At 42.0% G+C, this 18,813-nt stretch overlaps 2 protein-coding genes across 7 annotated transcripts in view; both read right to left on the bottom strand.

The window, feature by feature from the left end:
- The window catches only part of Rab3 (RAS oncogene family member Rab3), a 145,104-nt gene that overhangs the window by 73,869 nt on the left and 52,422 nt on the right, over positions 1-18,813 (bottom strand). The window contains exon 1 of one of the 6 annotated variants that reach the window (XM_069333426.1): positions 12,692-12,784. The exons of 4 other annotated variants lie outside the window; for them this stretch is intronic. In XM_069333426.1, the coding sequence (XP_069189527.1) occupies positions 12,692-12,769 (78 nt within the window). In that variant the 5' untranslated portion in view covers positions 12,770-12,784. Of the gene's footprint in view, positions 1-12,581; positions 12,785-18,813 lie in introns of those variants that run through there. One more of the 6 variants, XM_069333427.1, reaches the window with a different exon arrangement.
- Tim9a (translocase of inner membrane 9) overlaps positions 1-18,813 on the bottom strand; it is a 225,468-nt gene that overhangs the window by 192,182 nt on the left and 14,473 nt on the right. The window lies entirely within an intron of this gene.

The following is an 18,813-nucleotide window of genomic DNA, read 5'->3' as shown; positions in this document are numbered from 1 at the left end:
CCAAGAATAAGCCGACCTATTTATGCAAATGTTCTCACAGCCACAACAATGACTGGGCGCGTATCCTGGCCTCAAGCCGCTAATTAATGGAGAACAACGGGGAGCGGAACACCCGCAACACCCGCAAAGAGTTCCATCTAATCACAGTTGTTGAAGATTACCTTCATGTGTTACTTCACCCCGAACTGTATGTGTGCTCACCTACTTGTGATTGCGGGGGCGTTGAGCTTTGGCTCTTTGGTCCCGCCTCTTAACCGTCAATCTACTGGTGTATAGATTCCTGAGGTTCTCAAACTCCATCATATCCACATTTGAAAGTGTGTGTGGAGTCAGCCTCCACCACATCAATTCCTAGTGCATTCCATTTACTAACTACGCTGACATTGAAAAAGTTCTTTCTAATGTCTCTGTGGCTCATTTGGGTACTCAGCTTACACCTGTGTACCCGTGTGCGTGTGCCACCCGTGTTAAATAATTCATCCTTGTCTACCCTGTCAATTCCCATGAGAATTTTGTATATGGTGATCATGTCTTCCCGAGCTCTCTTGTCTTCCAGCGACGTGAGGTGCAGTTCACGCAGCCTTTCCTCATAACTCATGCCTCTTAGTTCTGGGACTAGCCTAGTGGCATACCTCTGAACTCTTTCCAGCGTCGTCTTGTGCTTGACAAGATACGGGCTCCATGCTGGGGCCGCATACTCCAGGACTGGCCTCACATACGTGGTATACAAGGTTCTGATGGATTCCTTACACAGGTTCCTGAAGGCAGTTCTGATGTTAGCCAGCCTCGCATCCACATCACCCTCAAACCAGGAGCCGAGCACGCTTTTAACGTAGTCAATCTACGGAGTATTCCAAATTACCATGATCTATCTTGAGGTTATCTTGAGATGATTTCGGGGCTTTAGTGTCCCCGCGGCCCGGTCCTCGACCAGGCCTCCACCCCCAGGAAGCAGCCCGTGACAGCTGACTAACACCCAGGTACCTATTTACTGCTAGGTAACAGGGGCATTCAGGGTGAAAGAAACTTTGCCCATTTGTTTCTGCCTCGTGCGGGAATCGAACCCGCGCCACAGAATTACGAGCCCTGCGCGCTATCCACCAGGCTACGAGGCCCCTGATATGATAGGATACACTGGTATACGAACCTTCGTAGATCTTGGTGAATGTCTTCACAGGAAAAGAATACAAAACTGTGTGTAGAGAACACTGTTTATAGTCAATGAGTACTCAGAGGGGGTTAGGCAACTGTTGTGGGTTGCTTCTAAGAGGGGGTTAGGCAACTGTTGTGGGTTGCTTCTAAGAGGGGGTTAGGCAACTGTTGTGGGTTGCTTCTAAGAGGGGGTTAGGCAACTGTTGTGGGTTGCTTCTAGTGGGAAAGTCAGTTGTTTACCTAATGTGGAAAAATCCTAGCAGCTTAATTCTTTTTTAATTCTGTAAATACTAAATATTTCTTAATTGACTTGAATATGATAAGTTATTATCTGATTAATTTTCTTAGTTCTTAGTAATAAGTTAGTTAGACACCTAAAGGGAGCTCAGTAAGCCTAGCGGGCTTGGGAAACAATGACAGGTTTGTCATTGTTTCACCTGTTAGCGTAAAATCGCCTGTTAGCGTAAAATCGCCTGTTAGCGTAAAATCGCCTGTTAGCGTAAAATCGCCTGTTAGCGTAAAATCGCCTGTTAGCGTCAAATCGTCTGTTAGCGTAAAATCGCCTGTTAGCGTAAAATCGCCTGTTAGCGTCAAATCGTCTGTTAGCGTAAAATCGCCTGTTAGCGTAAAATCGCCTGTTAGCGTAAAATCGCCTGTTAGCGTAAAATCGCTAACGGGTGATTTTCCGCCGTGTGTCAGGTTTCTCTACTACACGAGATCCTTGCTCTCAGAGGGCTCACATCTCGCTAAATTAGTAGATAAGATAAAGAGACCACATAGTACAGGTGAACCCAATAACATACCAAATCGAATACACCAAAAAAAACTAATAAGAACACACAAACATACAAGCGTATATCAACAAATACAAAAAAAAAAAAACATACGTATCCAAATTTTTAGAACACATTGCAAATTGGTTTTAAACCAATCATTCCTGACCATTTACAGATAAGAAAAGGGGCCAGCCAGGGACTTAGCTTCAACACAGAAGCCTAATATTTAACAACTTTTAACAACTTTAAGTTGTGACTTCCCACTGTTGCCCCTATCCACCGTCCCTCCCCTTCCCTCCCTTTCCCTCATTCCATCATCCTATTCCCTATTCACTCAGTAGTTCGACCTGGAGAGAGGGGGGGGAGGGGGGGAGGACCACGAACCTGTATATATACACTGGCTACCTGTCTTTCGACACAATGAGTCATTATGATGATTATAATTGCACAAAGAAACCCCCATTAATACCATTTTTGTTATCCCCCCTTTTTCTCTGTCTCCTCCTCAGCCTTTCCTTTCCCCCTCCTCCTCCTCACCGTCTCTCTACCCCTCCCCCCCCCGGCCCCCTCCTGGAACACCTGTGAATACAGCGGTGTGAAACCGTACACCTGAGCAAAACACACACACACATGCACGCACGCGCGCGCACACATACACATACACATACACACACACAGCTGACTCCATACACAGTTTCAAGTGTAGATATGATAGAGCCCAATAGGCTCAGGAACCTGTACATCTGTTGATTGACAGTTGAGAGGCGGGACCAAAGAGCCAGAGCTCAACCCCCGCAAGCACAACTAGGTGAGTACAACTAGGTGAGTACACACACACACACACACACACACACACACACACACACACAGGAACAGGAAACCATGGTATAATAGGGCATGTATGGAAGCGAAGAAACTGAACAAGAAGGCGTGGAGGAACTTCCGGAATAACAGAACACCAGAAAGCAGGGAGAGATACCAGAGAAAGATGAGAAGTTTCCTAAGTGAAATACCTTGGGACACAGACCTCAGAGACAAGTCTGTACAGGGTATGATGGACTATGTTACCCAAAAGTGTCAGGAGGCAGTAAACAGGTTCATCCCGGCCCAAAGGGAAAAATCCGAGAAGCAACAAAAGAATCCATGGTATAATAGGGCATGTATGGAAGCGAAGAAACTGAACAAGAAGGCGTGAAGGAACTTCCGGAATAACAGAACACCAGAAAGCAGGGAGAGATACCAGAGAACCAGGAATGAGTACGTCAGGGTGAGAAGAGAAGCAGAGAAAATTTTTGAAAATGATATAGCAAACAAAGCCAAGACCGAACCAAAGCTACTCCACAGTCACATCAGAAGGAAAACAACAGTGAAAGAACAGGTATTGAAACTTAGAACAGGCGAGGACAGGTATACAGAGAATGACAGAGAGGTGTGTGAGGAACTCAACAAGAGGTTCCAGGAGGTCTTCACAATAGAACAGGGTGAGGTCACTGTGCTAGGAGAAAGGGAGGTAAACCAGGCGGCCTTGGAGGAGTTCGAAATTACGAGAGAGGAGGTCAAGAGACACCTGCTGGATCTGGATGTTAGAAAGGCGGTTGGTCCAATGGGATCTCACCATGGGTACTGAAAGAGTGTGCAGAGGCACTTTGCTTGCCACTCTCCATAGTGTATAGTAAATCACTAGAGACGGGAGACCTACCAGAAATATGGAAGACGGCGAATGTGGTCCCAATATACAAAAAGGGCGACAGACAAGAGGCACTGAACTACAGGCCAGTGTCCTTGACTTGTATACCATGCAAGGTGATGGAGAAGATCGTGAGAAAAAACCTGGTAACACATCTGGAGAGAAGGGACTTCGTGACAAATCGCCAACATGGATTCAGGGAGGGTAAATCTTGCCTTACAGGCTTGATAGAATTCTACGATCAGGTGACACAGATTAAGCAAGAAAGAGAGGGCTGGGCGGACTGCATTTTCTTGGATTGTCGGAAAGCCTTTGACACAGTACCGCATAAGAGGCTGGTACATAAGCTGGAGAGACAGGCAGGTGTAGCTGGTAAGGTGCTCCAGTGGATAAGGGAGTATCTAAGCAATAGGAAGCAGAGAGTTACGGTGAGGGGTGAGACCTCCGATTGGCGTGAAGTCACCAGTGGAGTCCCACAGGGCTCTGTACTCGGTCCTATCTTGTTTCTGATATATGTAAATGATCTCCCGGAGGGTATCGATTCATTTCTCTCAATGTTTGCGGACGATGCTAAAATTATGAGAAGGATTAAAACAGAAGAGGACTGTTTGAGGCTTCAAGAAGACCTAGACAAGCTGAAGGAATGGTCGAACAAATGGTTGTTAGAGTTTAACCCAACCAAATGTAATGTAATGAAGATAGGTGTAGGGAGCAGGAGGCCAGATACAAGGTATCATCTGGGAGAGGAAATTCTTCAGGAGTCAGAGAAGGAAAAAGACTTGGGGGTTGATATCACGCCAGACCTGTCTCCTGCAGCACATATCAAGCGGATAACATCAGCGGCATATGCCAGGCTGGCCAACATACGAACGGCATTCAGAAACTTGTGTAAAGAATCATTCAGAACTTTGTATACCACATATGTCAGGCCAATCCTGGAGTATGCAGCCCCAGCATGGAGTCCATATCTAGTCAAGGATAAGACTAAACTGGAAAAGGTTCAAAGGTTTGCCACCAGACTAGTACCCGAGCTGAGAGGTATGAGCTACGAGGAGAGACTACGGGAATTAAACCTCACTTCGCTGGAAGACAGAAGAGTTAGGGGGGACATGATCACCACATTCAAGATTCTGAAGGGGATTGATAGGGTAGATAAAGACAGTCTATTTAACACAAGGGGAACACGCACAAGGGGACACAGGTGGAAACTGAGTGCCCAAATGAGCCACAGAGATATTAGAAAGAACTTTTTTAGTGTCAGAGTGGTTGACAAATGGAATGCATTAGGGGGTGATGTGGTGGAGGCTCACTCCATACACAGTTTCAAGTGTAGATATGACAGAGCCCGATAGGCTCAGGAATCTGTACACCTGTTGATTGACGGTTGAGAGGCGGGACCAAAGAGCCAGAGCTCAACCCCCGCAAACACAACTAGGTGAGTACAACTAGGTGAGTACACACACACACACACGCACACACACACACACACACACAAACACACACACACACACACACACACACACACACACACACACACACACACACACACACACACACACGCACACACACACACACAGGCCAGTTTTCTGTGGTGCGCCTCTAGAAAACTGCCTTCTGCCTTGCTAAGGTCAAAATAAGTAACTTTTTTATAATTAAAGTCACAAGTAACAAAATAAGTAACACTATAATTTTGATTACAATTCGTTAAATAAAAAAAATGGAACAAGAGTAGATTTTTAAGGCTTGAACTCTTTCTAGTAATCCATGAGTGTTGACCAGACTCACACACTAGAAGGTGAAGGGACGACGACGTTTCGGTCCGTCCTGGACCATTCTCAAGTCGATTGTCTCAATCGACTTCACAATCTCACAATCGACTTGAGAATGGTCCAGGACGGACCGAAACGTCGTCGTCCCTTCACCTTGTAGTGTGAAGTCTGGTCAACATACTTTAGCCACGTTATTGTGACTCATCGCCTCCATGAATGAGTCATTTATATAACTATTTTTTTTCATTGTTGATTACGAACTGTGATTATGTAACCACCGCATAATTGACGTTAAGCTAAATTGACAGTGGTTTATAGGATCACAGTTCTTATTATCTATTTTTCTTGCCCTCCTTTACGATGGAACAACGACTTACTACACTGATTTATTAACAAAAAAAAAACATTGGTTGGAGAACAGTGAGCTCTTCCTTACATTCTTCTAACACTTCAGAAAATATCTTATTTCGATCCCATGATTAGTTTGGTTTTAATTTGTCTATTGTTAGCAACCGTCACCTTTTATGACTTGCAGGTTATACTGCAAGTTTAATAAGCAACTTCTATAAGTTGTTCCTTGTCTAGGTTCTGTCTTCGGTTCAATCTTAGTGAAGACTAAACTGAAATTCTTATTAAGAATGCTGTTCATCTTTCCTTCAATATTATTTACGTAAACAATTTTAATTTTAGTGGGACAATCTCCCACAAAAATCACAATGAAACAATGATTTGGTGTTGAGATTCTGCCTTGCCAACCCTAGCATCTTGTGAGAATATAAGAAGTTAAGAATGAGAACCCACAACGTCTTCTCTAAACACTATTTATTTTCTTCTTCGAGGATGTGGGTCCCGTTAATTAAACCAGTGGTAGTACCCCTAAAAATATATATATATATATATATATATATATATATATATATATATATATATATATATATATATATATATATATATATATATATATATATATATATATAGTACACCTCTCAGTTTATATACGCTGAGAAGCAGAGTACACCTCTCAGACGATGTGTAGTACCTATTAAGGACTCAACCAATCCACTACAACCAACCAACCAAGACCCGGACACTGTGAACCTTACCAGCAACAACGAAATCAACAAAAACTAGAGTTAACTGATGTTTTCACAGCCTTGGATCATGTCAACAGGTGACAGTAACTCAACCTCGCTTCATGTCAACAGCTGACATTTACACACACACACACACATATCCTAATCACGTTAACAGGTGGTAGTTACACACCTCTGGCTCATGTTAACAGGAGATAGTAACACAACCTTAAATCATGTCAACGGGAGACCATTACCGAGCTCATGTCAACAGTTGATCGAATTGCACCAAACTTTCCAGTCCACGTAGCTCCCGTGACCCCTCCCCCTCACACACGTGCCGCTCCCGTGCCCCCCACACGTGCCGCTCCGTGCTACGTACATAAATATAGATCACTACAGATCAGAAATATAAGGAGATCGACAGAGAGTGAAGACGGGACACCTCAGCTCCCGGAATATTTCAATTTAACCTGAGAGAGAGACCGGGTGAATCAGGCCTTCGTCACACGGGGAACATACTGCCAGTAAACTTTGGAACAGTCTCACACGCAACAGGTGAAAGGAAATGTGCCCAACCGTGTCTGTTCCGCCCGGGGGACCTAACCCGGGTCCCCAGGGATACGAGCTGCGGTTGAGTGTTATAGGGATGATTCAGACAATTTATAATGGTAGTAATTTGAATAGGCATCCATTAGTGCTGATAGCACTTTGTGTAACAGTACTAGGCTGAGAATGGGCCAACAGGTTCGTTGCGGAGTTCCCTAATTCGTATATACTAGTTCAAACATATTAGTGCACAAGGTGAAGATGATCCAAGCAAATGAACTAACGAAAAGAGAGATTAAGAAATTTATGGAGTGGAAATCCTAAATTTTAAGGCCTGGAGGGACAGAAATCAAGAAAGGCAGATTAGAAATATCGACCAAGTTCCTCGCGAGAGATAAGTAACGTAGGTAACGGCCCAGCTGACGTAGCTAACGTAACTCGGAGTTACGATCCAGTTCCTTGGAGTTATAACTACCAGAATGACAGGGCAACAACCAGTCCATAACTATTATCATTTCATGACAGTAATGCTTATTATAACTCGCGTTGTTTGTGCTAGTTTTATCAGTGATAAATTATTATCATTATCATTAGCAATAGTGGTAATGATATTAGCATTTTAAAATTATTATGACATACTAATAATAAGTAGATGGAGTGGTATAAATATTAATAGGTAAATTATAATGATTTACTATGTAAATATGGAGCTCTAGGGGGTTAATATTTAATAAACGCAGTGATCCACGCACATTGCCTACACACACACATACGCACACACACACACACACACACACACACACACACACACACACACACACACACACACACACACACACACACGCACACACACACACACACACACACACACACACACACACACACACACACACACAGAAAGGGTGACAGAGAAGAGGCACTGAACTACAGGCCAGTGTCCTTAACTTGTATACCATGCAAGGTGATGGAGAAGATCGTGAGAAAAAACCTAGTAACACACCTGGAGAGAAGGGACTTCGTGACAACCCATCAGCATAGCTTCAGGGAGGGTAAATCTTGCCTTACAGGCTTAATAGAATTCTACGATCAGGTGACAAAGATTAAGCAAGAAAGAGAAGGATGGGCGGACTGCATTTTTTTTGGACTGTCGGAAAGCCTTTGACACAGTACCCCATAAGAGGCTGGTACATGAGCTGGAAAAACAGACAAGAATAACTGGTAAGGTGCTCCAGTGGATAAGGGAGTACCTAAGCAATAGGAAGCAGAGTTACAGTGAGGAGTGAGACCTCACATTGGTGTAAAGTCACCAGTGGAGTCCCACAGGGCTCTGTACTCGGTCCTATCCTGTTTCTGATATACTTAAATGATCTCCAGGAGGGTATAGACTCATTCCTCTCAATGTTTGCTGACGAAGCCAAAATTATGAGAAGGATTAAGACAGAAGAGGACTGTTTGATGCTTCAAGAAGACCTTGACGAACTGAAGGAATAGTCGAACAAGTGGTTGTTAGAGTTTAACCCAAGCAAATGTAATGAAGTTAGGTGTAGGGAACAGGAGGCCAGATACAAGGTATCATTTGGGAGATGAAATTCTTCAAGAATCAGAGAGAGGTATAACCAAGGAGGTTATACCTCCCCCTGCCCCTGTAGGTATAACCAAGGAGGTTATACCCCCCCCCCCTTGCCCCAGAGTACCAATCTTCAGTCATAAATATCGGCGTAAAGCTCCTCGTATCTTGCCCCTCTTACCGTCTCACCTGTAACACGGCTCCCACTTACTCTTTACTTCCGTCTCTTAAATGTTTACACTTACAGCCTGCCACCTCAACTCAGGTCGTTGTAGACATTTGTGTAATAATGTAACTTTCAAGACGTGAGCTTTATTAACTCTTAAGTTCTCGCATACTAAATAATTACAGTTACTATGAAATTAATAAATTACTGCCTTAATAAATAAGTGAATTCAAAACGGCATTAATAACAGGAGTTTATATGAGGAGAGAGAGAGAGATCTTTCACGGGAACTATATACATCGACAGATGTTTATTTGTGTATATATTGGGGGACACTGAAGTATGCTAGAAGGTTAGGGACAAGGTAAACTGTCTTAAAAACCCTTCCAGTCGAAAGATCTTAAACCTAAACATTTAATTACTGATTAAATCCACATTAAATGTTGTTACAAGATTATTACTATTTTGAGGCAAGTCACAGGATGAGTGACGCTTCCCAATAAACTCGCCCCTCGGGGCAAAATTTAAAAAATTTACTACGATTTTAGACACCGTTTTCTATGAGGGCGTCTACACTTGTAATTACACGGCCAAATCACATCGTGTGTAGCCTTCATGCAATGTGGTTATTTACAGCTGAATCAAATGCTGCCAACAACAGGGAAATCTGACAGGATGCGATTCATTATAGCCTAATCAAAACAACACAGAATCGGGTTTTGTGTGAGAATCTTGCCACAAAAGGACCCCGAAAAGCTAATCATGTCTCATACCGTGTCAATAATGTAGAAAAAAAAGCAGTAATCTATCTATCAGTATTTTCCTTCTCATGTCATATATTTTCCAAATTGTAAATATTTAAAAAAACATGATATTTTTAACGTTTTGATAGTTGGAAAGAATGAGGGAACCACTATTTTATACGCTGCTATAATTTCTAGCAGTGTACGGTATATGTACTCGGGTCCGACTAAAGCCCATCGTGTAAACTTGATAATAATACTTATTATCACATTAGTTATGCAGTAACTAATGTAAATATTTATTCTTTGTTCAGCAGGTGATGGGTACAGTTACTGGCACCGCAGCGATGCCACCCTACCTCTCAAGGTCTATACAATGCCAGTTTACTTTTTGTTCAGAGCTAAAGTATACTTGCTGGTGGGTCAGTAGTCTACTGTGATGACCGTAATAACTCTGCCGCTGTTGACAGGCCTTAAGACCAATACCAAACCACCAGTTCTCAACGGGCTCACCATAGCCCGTGTTACTTGGAACTTTGTTCCAGGTAGCAAATCTTTAACAACAACAACACCAGTTCTCTATAATAGTATATCTCATTGTAACGTATAAGTCTCCTTAAAAACCAGAAACTGATGGACTAAAAATCACGATGGCTCGCAAAATTGGCGGGTTGTCTCGTTTTCTATTCGCGGGTTCTCGGTTAGGTTAGGTTGACCAATTTAGTACATCAGTTTAGTGACGTTGTGAACTTTCGAGAGGATGGTTTGCCTATCTAAGGTTTACTCAGTGAAGCATATCTCTAGTGCTATATATCCTGACATTTATTCAGTCTCGACCGACTTTAAAACAAAGATAAAAAAAAAAATTTAACCCAGTAAGTGGTTCGTTCCCTGGTATTTAACTACATTACCAACCTTTACTCTCTGAAGCTAACTATCATACCAACTTACCTTCTCATTCATCCCATCCCTGTCCCCATCTTGGGGTCTGTTGCAATTAAAAATATAATTTTATTTTATATAAAACCCATGCTGCAAAGATTATAATACACACAGCGGTCTATGGTAATATATGTTCAAAATAAAGCCACGTTTTATACAATTGGCACAAGAAATCGCGTTAAAAAACCTCGATATCCAAATGGCCTAATAGAACCTCTCCTTGGCTATATATATACAACCGGTCCTCTTACAAAGAACGTCGCATTTCAATCGTATGCGTTACATAAGGTAAAATTGTCGTACTAGAAAATGGAAGTGGAAAGTGACGTACTGTCCCGTTTTCTGTTTAGGGTCCCCTGGTAGGTTAGGAGAGTATACTTTAAACTGACCGTTTTCTTGACGTTGGGAGACCTTAGGAGAACGGGCTGAAATATAATTATCATAGATCTAATATACGCAATATTAGATCTATTTTAGTACTTAAATACAGTATACTCGGCCAAGGAGAAGTTAGATTTAATTAATTATTGGCCAGTATAGAAAATGAATGGTGCAAAACTAGTATTTTTTTTAACGCCAACCCACATTTTGTACATATACTCAGCGGTCTTTATATGCAATATCATTTTTGTTGGATAAGTTGAGATATACACTGCGAAGATGTTTACTTCGCAGTGTATATACCAAGTCAGTTTTTATGAACTAAGTGTACTTGACGGCCAGAAATATGGTACAGTGCTGACCAGACCACACACTAGAAGGTGAAGGGACGACGACGACGTTTCGGTCCGTCCTGGACCATTCTCAAGTCGATTGTGAAATCATTCACAATCAATTTGAGAATGGTCCAGGACGGACCGAAACGTCGTCGTCCCTTCACCTTCTAGTGTGTGGTCTGGTCAACATACTTTAGCCACGTTATTGTGACTCATTGCTGGCTAATGACTCTTGCAGCCGACATGCTTCAAACCTTCATATCAAGTATATGAATACCGAGACGTACCTTTCACTGTTAATATACTGATGAGACTACATTAACCTAGTACTTCATTAGGTATGCAAATTAAGATTATGACTTCAAAATTATGAAAAAATTGATTATGACTTTAATGCCCCAGGGTGCTTATACCCCACAAACCTTAGCACCTAACCTTAAATACTGCACGTAAATTTACAATAATCTAGTGTTCGAAGTAAAATCGTATAATTTTCTTTCTATTGTTGTAATTACGGTGTAAACACAAAATCGAGTGGGATTATTCCTTTACTAAAATTTATAAAAGCACAAGTTATGGAAACACTAGAGCTATAAAACCATATACATTATAAAATCACATGTGATATAGAACCACATGAGTTGTAACACCACATGTGATATAAAACCACATACATGATAATACCACATACATGATAAAACCACATACATGATAAAACCACATACATGATAAAACCACATACATGATAATACCACATACATGATAAAACCACATACATGATAAAACCACATACATGATAAAACCACATACATGATAAAACCACATACATGATAATACCACATACATGATAAAACCACATACATGATAAAACCACATACATGATAAAACCACATACATGATAAAACCACATACATGATAAAACCACATGTATTATAAAACTACAAGCCACAAAACCCCACAAGTAACATACTCACATAACTTACAAAAATCACATAAAATCAAAACAAGGGGAAATTCCTTCACAGCGTTCCCAGCCTCGACTAATGAACAATCAGAGATCTTGTCACTACCATTCGCCGTAAAAAATGAGCAAGATTTTTCAAATACATTAAAGCCTATAAACCCCTCAAAATGAGACGAAACATGTACAATAATGAACCACAGTTGCTACGCCTCCAAGACCTCAGTAAGAACCTAGAAAATGTTCACAAGATCCGTCAATACTGGCGGCTGTGTGGACGGTTTTAGCCTCCAGTTAATACCTCCGGGACACGCAGATTGCTTTATTACATCACCTCTCAAGGAAAAATAACCAATATTGATTTCCCTCTATTACCAATTTAGGTTTATGGAGTCCAGATCCTCCCCCAAGCCATCAGAGTGGGATGGGTTCCTGCCTCTTGGCTTCTCAGGCGCACTTTTCACGTCTTGGATCACTAACCTGTGTCGCTGCGGGTGTGTTAAGGGCTTCTCCGGGAATTACGCTAGATGTTCACAGTGTTTCAGAGCAGGCAGACAACACCAGTGCACGGTAATATCAATAATACCAACCTCTAGTCTTGCTCGTGACTGCTCCGTCTCACTCTCACAACACAACCGCTCGAGCCTCTCCCGTGACGTCATCAACATGGCGCCCGCCAATATTGATCAGCTGGACGGTAAATAAGTAGCGCGCACACTTGTCGAATGCCATTGATCTATTTTGGCAAAGTGTGCTGCTATATCTGGTTAACATGATATATTTTGCTTTGTATTTGATTAATAGGCTTCTGTTTTCCGTTCTGGGAGTAGTGTCTCCGGTACAGAGGCGTGTTTTCTCAAGGAAACGTCATCAACGTTTGGATCGGGTTGCCGTGACTTATTTTTCAGGATCTGTGGCCACACCGAAGGGAGTGTGCTCAGTTGTGTCTATTGATTCATTCAGATACGTAGGTGTCGCTGAATAGGCAGGACGTGGTTCTTCATTCAGGGGCAAAAGAGCAAACTTTTTAGCTTCTTTACTCTGGTAGTCTGCCTATATTAGGAATGACTCGGTGACGGTTGAAAGTAATGTTCGGGTGAAGGTGCAGGCGGCCTCCTGGTCGGCTCAGCAACTAGCAAGCGGTGTTCAGATCCTTATAATTCTCATTTTTCCCCTCCTCTTCCTCTCCACTGTGTAGCCACTACTGAAGCGTACCTTCATCTTCATCCCAAATGAATGCCTCAGGCTCTTCAATTACCAGACTTCCTTAGTGAATATCGAGGATAATTTCCTAGCATGACCGGTATAGAAACCTCCAGACCTGGCGAGGGACTGCCTAACTGAAGATAAATCTAGCCTCGGTGATCTGCCTTGGTGGAAGAAATTTGATGAACTCTCTGACACGAACGTAGGATCAGACTTGGCACATGACTAGGCTGCTATCCGGAGCCTGGTCGACATTTAACACAAAAACTGATTCAACTTTCCTCAAAATTCAAGGCGGCAGCTGCTGTGGGTTTGCCCCTCCGGCTGAGCTCTCAGCATCTGTGGGCGGGGAGCAGGTGTGGACACGTGTGTATGATATGGACAGGTTTGCAGACACTTGTGTCACGTGAGAAATAAAAGACTGTTTAAACACACAGACACCTGACATGATACAGGCAGACCTGGAAATTGTATAGTGAAGGCGTAAGCATATCACATGTTTCACAAAGGCCGTGTGTGACACATATGTATGATACAGGGGTACAGGCATTGCATTGAAACATAAGGCAGATACATGAGACAGGCAGGTTTGACACAGCTGCTGATTCAGCAGAAGTGGACACGTGTATAATTGAAGGTGTGGTCACGTCAATCACTAACTTGTGAATAATTCTAGGTTACCAAGGTATGGATACGTGCATAATTGTTGCAGGTGTTTACAGGTGTGATTGGCGTAAGTGTAGACGACTTTTCGACGCAGGTGTAGCCATGTATGACTGAGGCAGGTGTAAATATGTATGACTGAGGCAGGTGTATACACGCGTTTGAAACAGGTATTAAATACCCGTATAATTTACACAACTGCAGGTCAGGTGATGACTGGTGCAGTTGTGTGGGACAAGTAATGACTGGTGCAGTTGTGTGGGACAAGTGAGAACAAATATCGACACATATGACTAAAACACAGGCATCTGGACACGTATATAGTGAGAACATATATGTACGCTGCTTGCGTACATCAGGCGCAAGCTTCTGAACATAATATACTAAGCTTAATATACTACTAAGCGCGGTATATTAAGCTTAGTTTAAGGTCATGTATGTAGGCTGCCATTGTCGGGGTCAAGAAGCCTTAAGGGCTTATTACTACTTACTAAGCCCAGATATTACCTTTCCCCCGCAGGATGCCACCTACAACAGTTGCCTAACTCCCCGGCACGGACTGCTAGGTGAAGAGATGTATTAGGTGCAAGGAAACGTGTCCTACGTGGAAATCGAACCCGGTACCGTTGGATTGAGAGCCCACTGCGCTACAGAGAGCACAGATGCAGAGGTACCACTGACACAGGTGTGTGGACATGTGTGCACAGTTAACACCGGTAGACACATGTACTTCTGCTGCATGTGTATGGACACCTGTTCCGTTGCCACAGAGTTCGTTAGAACTCGTTAAACTTCGTTGCCACAGAGTTCGTTAGAACTCGTTAAACTTCAAAATATTAGCAGCGGGAAATTTTGAATTATACCATGACTGTTTAATACGAATTTACAGTTAATTGACATAATATAAATTCGTGTACTTAATAAACAAAATCAAACATATTTTCTAATGTCTTCTAGTTGAAATACAAATTCTTTTCGTCATTGTCTTCATATCGAAAACTCATCTATTGGTGATCAAATACCACTGATGCTTCGTATCAAGATTCCATATCATTTTGTCTATTTCTTAAAGGCACAGCCTAAATATAACTTTTAATATTAAGGACTAACATGTTAACAGATATTATGTAAACTCTTATGTTATGAATTATTTGACAACTGTTACGTGGTTTAAAGTTTTTGTTATTGGATATTTAAATATTTCAAAAGGGCCGTTCACCTGTGAAATTCAAAATTTTAATATTAAAACACGAAAAAGTATAACAAATCCAATTCATATATATATATATAACAGATTCCAAGTGCAGGTTTGTAGCGCTTTTAAAATGTGTAAGGTGTGTCAGTGAAAAATTATTTGTTATTTCTTTAAACGTAAACATCGGCAATACAATAATATTAATAAATACTTACATTTCAAAGATAATTTTAAATACAAATGAAAAGTACTAGGCTATCTTATGGTATAAATAAATGAGGTAAACAAATTATAATTATATGAAGCTTACTATCATAACTACTTATGTTACAAACTTAAATTTATTAGTTTGTAAACGACAACTTAAGAACAAATTATGTCACAGGCACTAACTCAGATATATGGTAATAACGTAAAATTGGCAGCAATTGTGAGTACCCAACTGAACTTACAAACATGTCTAACCTACGCTTGAAATAATCCAGCTGTCCCGTCTTTTTGTGTTACTCGGTAATTTGTTCAATAAATCATGAACCCTATTTCCAAACTAGTATTTACCCAGGTTTTCTTTCCTCTTAAACGTATCCAATTTGTATCCATTGTTTCGTTTCTCCAAGTTCCGTTGATAAGGATAACACATTTATAAATACATCCTTTGTTACACCCTTCCATACATTCTTGTCCATCTGTGACTACTACAAGTAAGTTAGAACTCAGTTAACGGCTTCCTGAGAGTGAAGAGTACATATGGATACTCAGACACCACGCAGTTCATGTATTCAGGGAGGAGTGAAGACTCATGCAGGATAAGTCGAGTAATGACCACTAGAGCGGGAAAAAGATACAATGCAATTTGCCAGAAATCGTGAGCACGGCCACCCTTACTGACCTGCTGTCTGCAGCTGCCATGTCCGCTGCAACAGTTACTACAACGGAAACAGCACCCTCTCATCCATCGACTTATGATACAGTTCCGCCCATCGTCCGTGAGCCCACAGAACCTTCTACTTCAGCGACAGGACATGCTGCTGCTGCTACACAACCTCCAACAGCTTATACTACTTGTATTCAGCTGACTCGTCAAACGACGACATCTCGGTTGGAACTTCATGCTCTCCTCAACGTAACAATCCAAATGGATTACCAAACCGATGAAATCTCGAACGCCAGCTCTACGTTTTCAACATGACCTTCATGAAGCCTGAAAAGACCGAAGACCCAAAGAGGAAGAAATCGAAACATCGGTATGAAGAATGAAGTGAGAAGATTGCATCTACCAACACTTTCCCTCCGAGACAGCACACCATCAAGCCAACATCGACAAAACTGAGCCACTCCTCGTCTTGAGCTCAAGCAGCCATGATTAAAGAAGAAAACTGAATCAAAATACTAGAAGACAAACGCCTACTCCTATCCGCAGTGGATAGGCCACTAATCTTTCTACTCTACTCATCGCCGCCCTCTTCCTGTTTCCAGAGACATTATTCATGTCCTTTAAGTTTATCGTCCTTCCACTAGCCACACCCTTTGGTATTGAAAGCGAAAAGTGCTGAGGGGAACGTGGCGCCAGTTCTGAGAGCCAAAAAGACATTACGATTCTCTGCCGCATAGCCTTACGTTTAATGTGAGTCTTGCTAACTCACAAAACATGCGGGACTCCACGATTGTAAGTCTTGCCAACTCATAATATCCACGGGATTTCACTGTGAGTTCCCCCAACCAATAACCCGCTTCTTCAAGACGAATATCAGATCACTAATGCTTCCAATATTTCATGAGAAGGTTAACTTTGCTGACAATTTTCTCATAATTTCAATTCTAAACAGCATGGCTTCTTTGTAACATGCTTTGTTAGTACCTGAAAGTGTAATGATCAGGTGAGACAATGTGTGTGTGTGTGTGTGTGTGGAAAAGAAATCAGTTGATTGATTGACAGTTGAGAGGCGGGACCAAGGAGCCAAAAGCTCAACCTCCGCAAGCACAACTAGGCGAGCACACACACACACACACAGGGGGGCTGACTCCATACACAGTTTCAAGTGTAGATATGACAGAGCCCAATAGGCTCAGGAATCTGTACACCTGTTGATTGACGGTTGAGAGGCGGGACCAAAGAGCCAGAGCTCAACCCCCGCAAACACAACTAGGTGAGTACACACAGAGTTGAGGGGGCCTCGCGGCTGAGTGGACGCTCTGGAATGGTAGTCCAAAGGGCCCGGGTTCGATCCCCGGTGGAGGCTGAAACATATGGGGTAGAGTTTCTTTCATCCTGATGCACCTGTTCACCTAGCAGTAAATAGGTACCTGGGAGATAGACAGCTGCTACGGGCTGCTCCCTGGGAATGTGTGTGTTAGAGAAATATATGTAGTAGACATAATAGATGAAAAAATAAATTACTTAGAAAGGCGGGATCCAAGAACTAATTAGCTGGATTCTGCAGATACAAATAACAAATACACACACACACACTCCAGTTCCTGGTGCTGTGTACGTCATGGTAAGTGGCTGTAACCATAGCAACCGCCCATTAACCTACCAAACGGCCTCACGTGCCAATATTACCCTCACTAAGCTTATACAAACAAAACTTAATGCTTATAAATTAGAGCTGTACCGATACTGCCTTATTACCTTTCACAGATTCCTAATATTTGCTGGATGTGAGAACTTGGTAAGAAGCAACAATAGTTGAGGTGGTCTCACGAGCGGGAACAATACTGCAGCAAACTACCAACTCGGTAATTATGATAATCGCAAGACAACTACTCCTGCTGTAACACCATAAAGGTGTTTTGTGGTGCGTTATTTAATATGTACATAGAACATGAGTCAGCCAGACAGGGTTTTGGGAGGCGTCAAGTGTCTGACCCATACTCACACCTCTAGAGGTGCAACCCGCTCTCCCACAAGACAGTACATATAAGACTTATTGCCTATAGTCAATATTTGGCGTATTAATAAGTATATATGTGGTATATTCCAAGTTATATTTTGTTTTCAAGGTATAAAACTTATAGTAGCAATGTGCTTAACACCAGTTTTAATATTTAAAATTTATTTTTCAGTTTTTATTAAACAATAGAGATTTATACAAAATTTGACAATATCCTGAGTTACTTTACAATTTATTTAACTATCTTTGTTTTGTTTTATTATTTTTATAAAACTGTAATATCAATATAGATATAGGTTAAGTACTAATTGTAATTAAGAAGCAATAAGACGCTTATCTTAACATACTAAGAAGGTTAGGCTAGGTCGGGGTTTTCTATTGAGCTTTTCACGGTAAATTCAAATATTCACAATAAATTAGTATGTCACATATAGGTGTTAATGACTGCAAACTGACCCGTGGTCAGGTCGTGTGACTTGACCTTGCAACTGTTAAGTTAATAATTGCAGCCAGGTAGCCGGGGGTGTATTTCACACAAGCCGCCGGTTAAGGTATCGCTTGGTAGATGGCCTGGGGCTATCTACTTAGTAGGCGGAGTTAGCTCCCAGATTCGCAATACCCAGGGAACTGTACATTCGACGATAGCACATCAGAACATAGCATAGTAGAACATCAGCAGACAGCAGCCGAGACAGGCTGTCGGCCGGACGAAGGGGAGTCTGCCTGTCAACTTTGCCCCCCCACCCCCCCTCAC

The sequence above is a fragment of the Procambarus clarkii genome, chromosome 29 (assembly GCF_040958095.1).
Source record: "Procambarus clarkii isolate CNS0578487 chromosome 29, FALCON_Pclarkii_2.0, whole genome shotgun sequence".
NCBI classification, from domain to species: Eukaryota; Metazoa; Arthropoda; class Malacostraca; order Decapoda; family Cambaridae; genus Procambarus; species Procambarus clarkii.
Note: the sequence above shows the minus strand (reverse complement) of the source record. Positions and strands in the feature narration are given on the sequence as shown.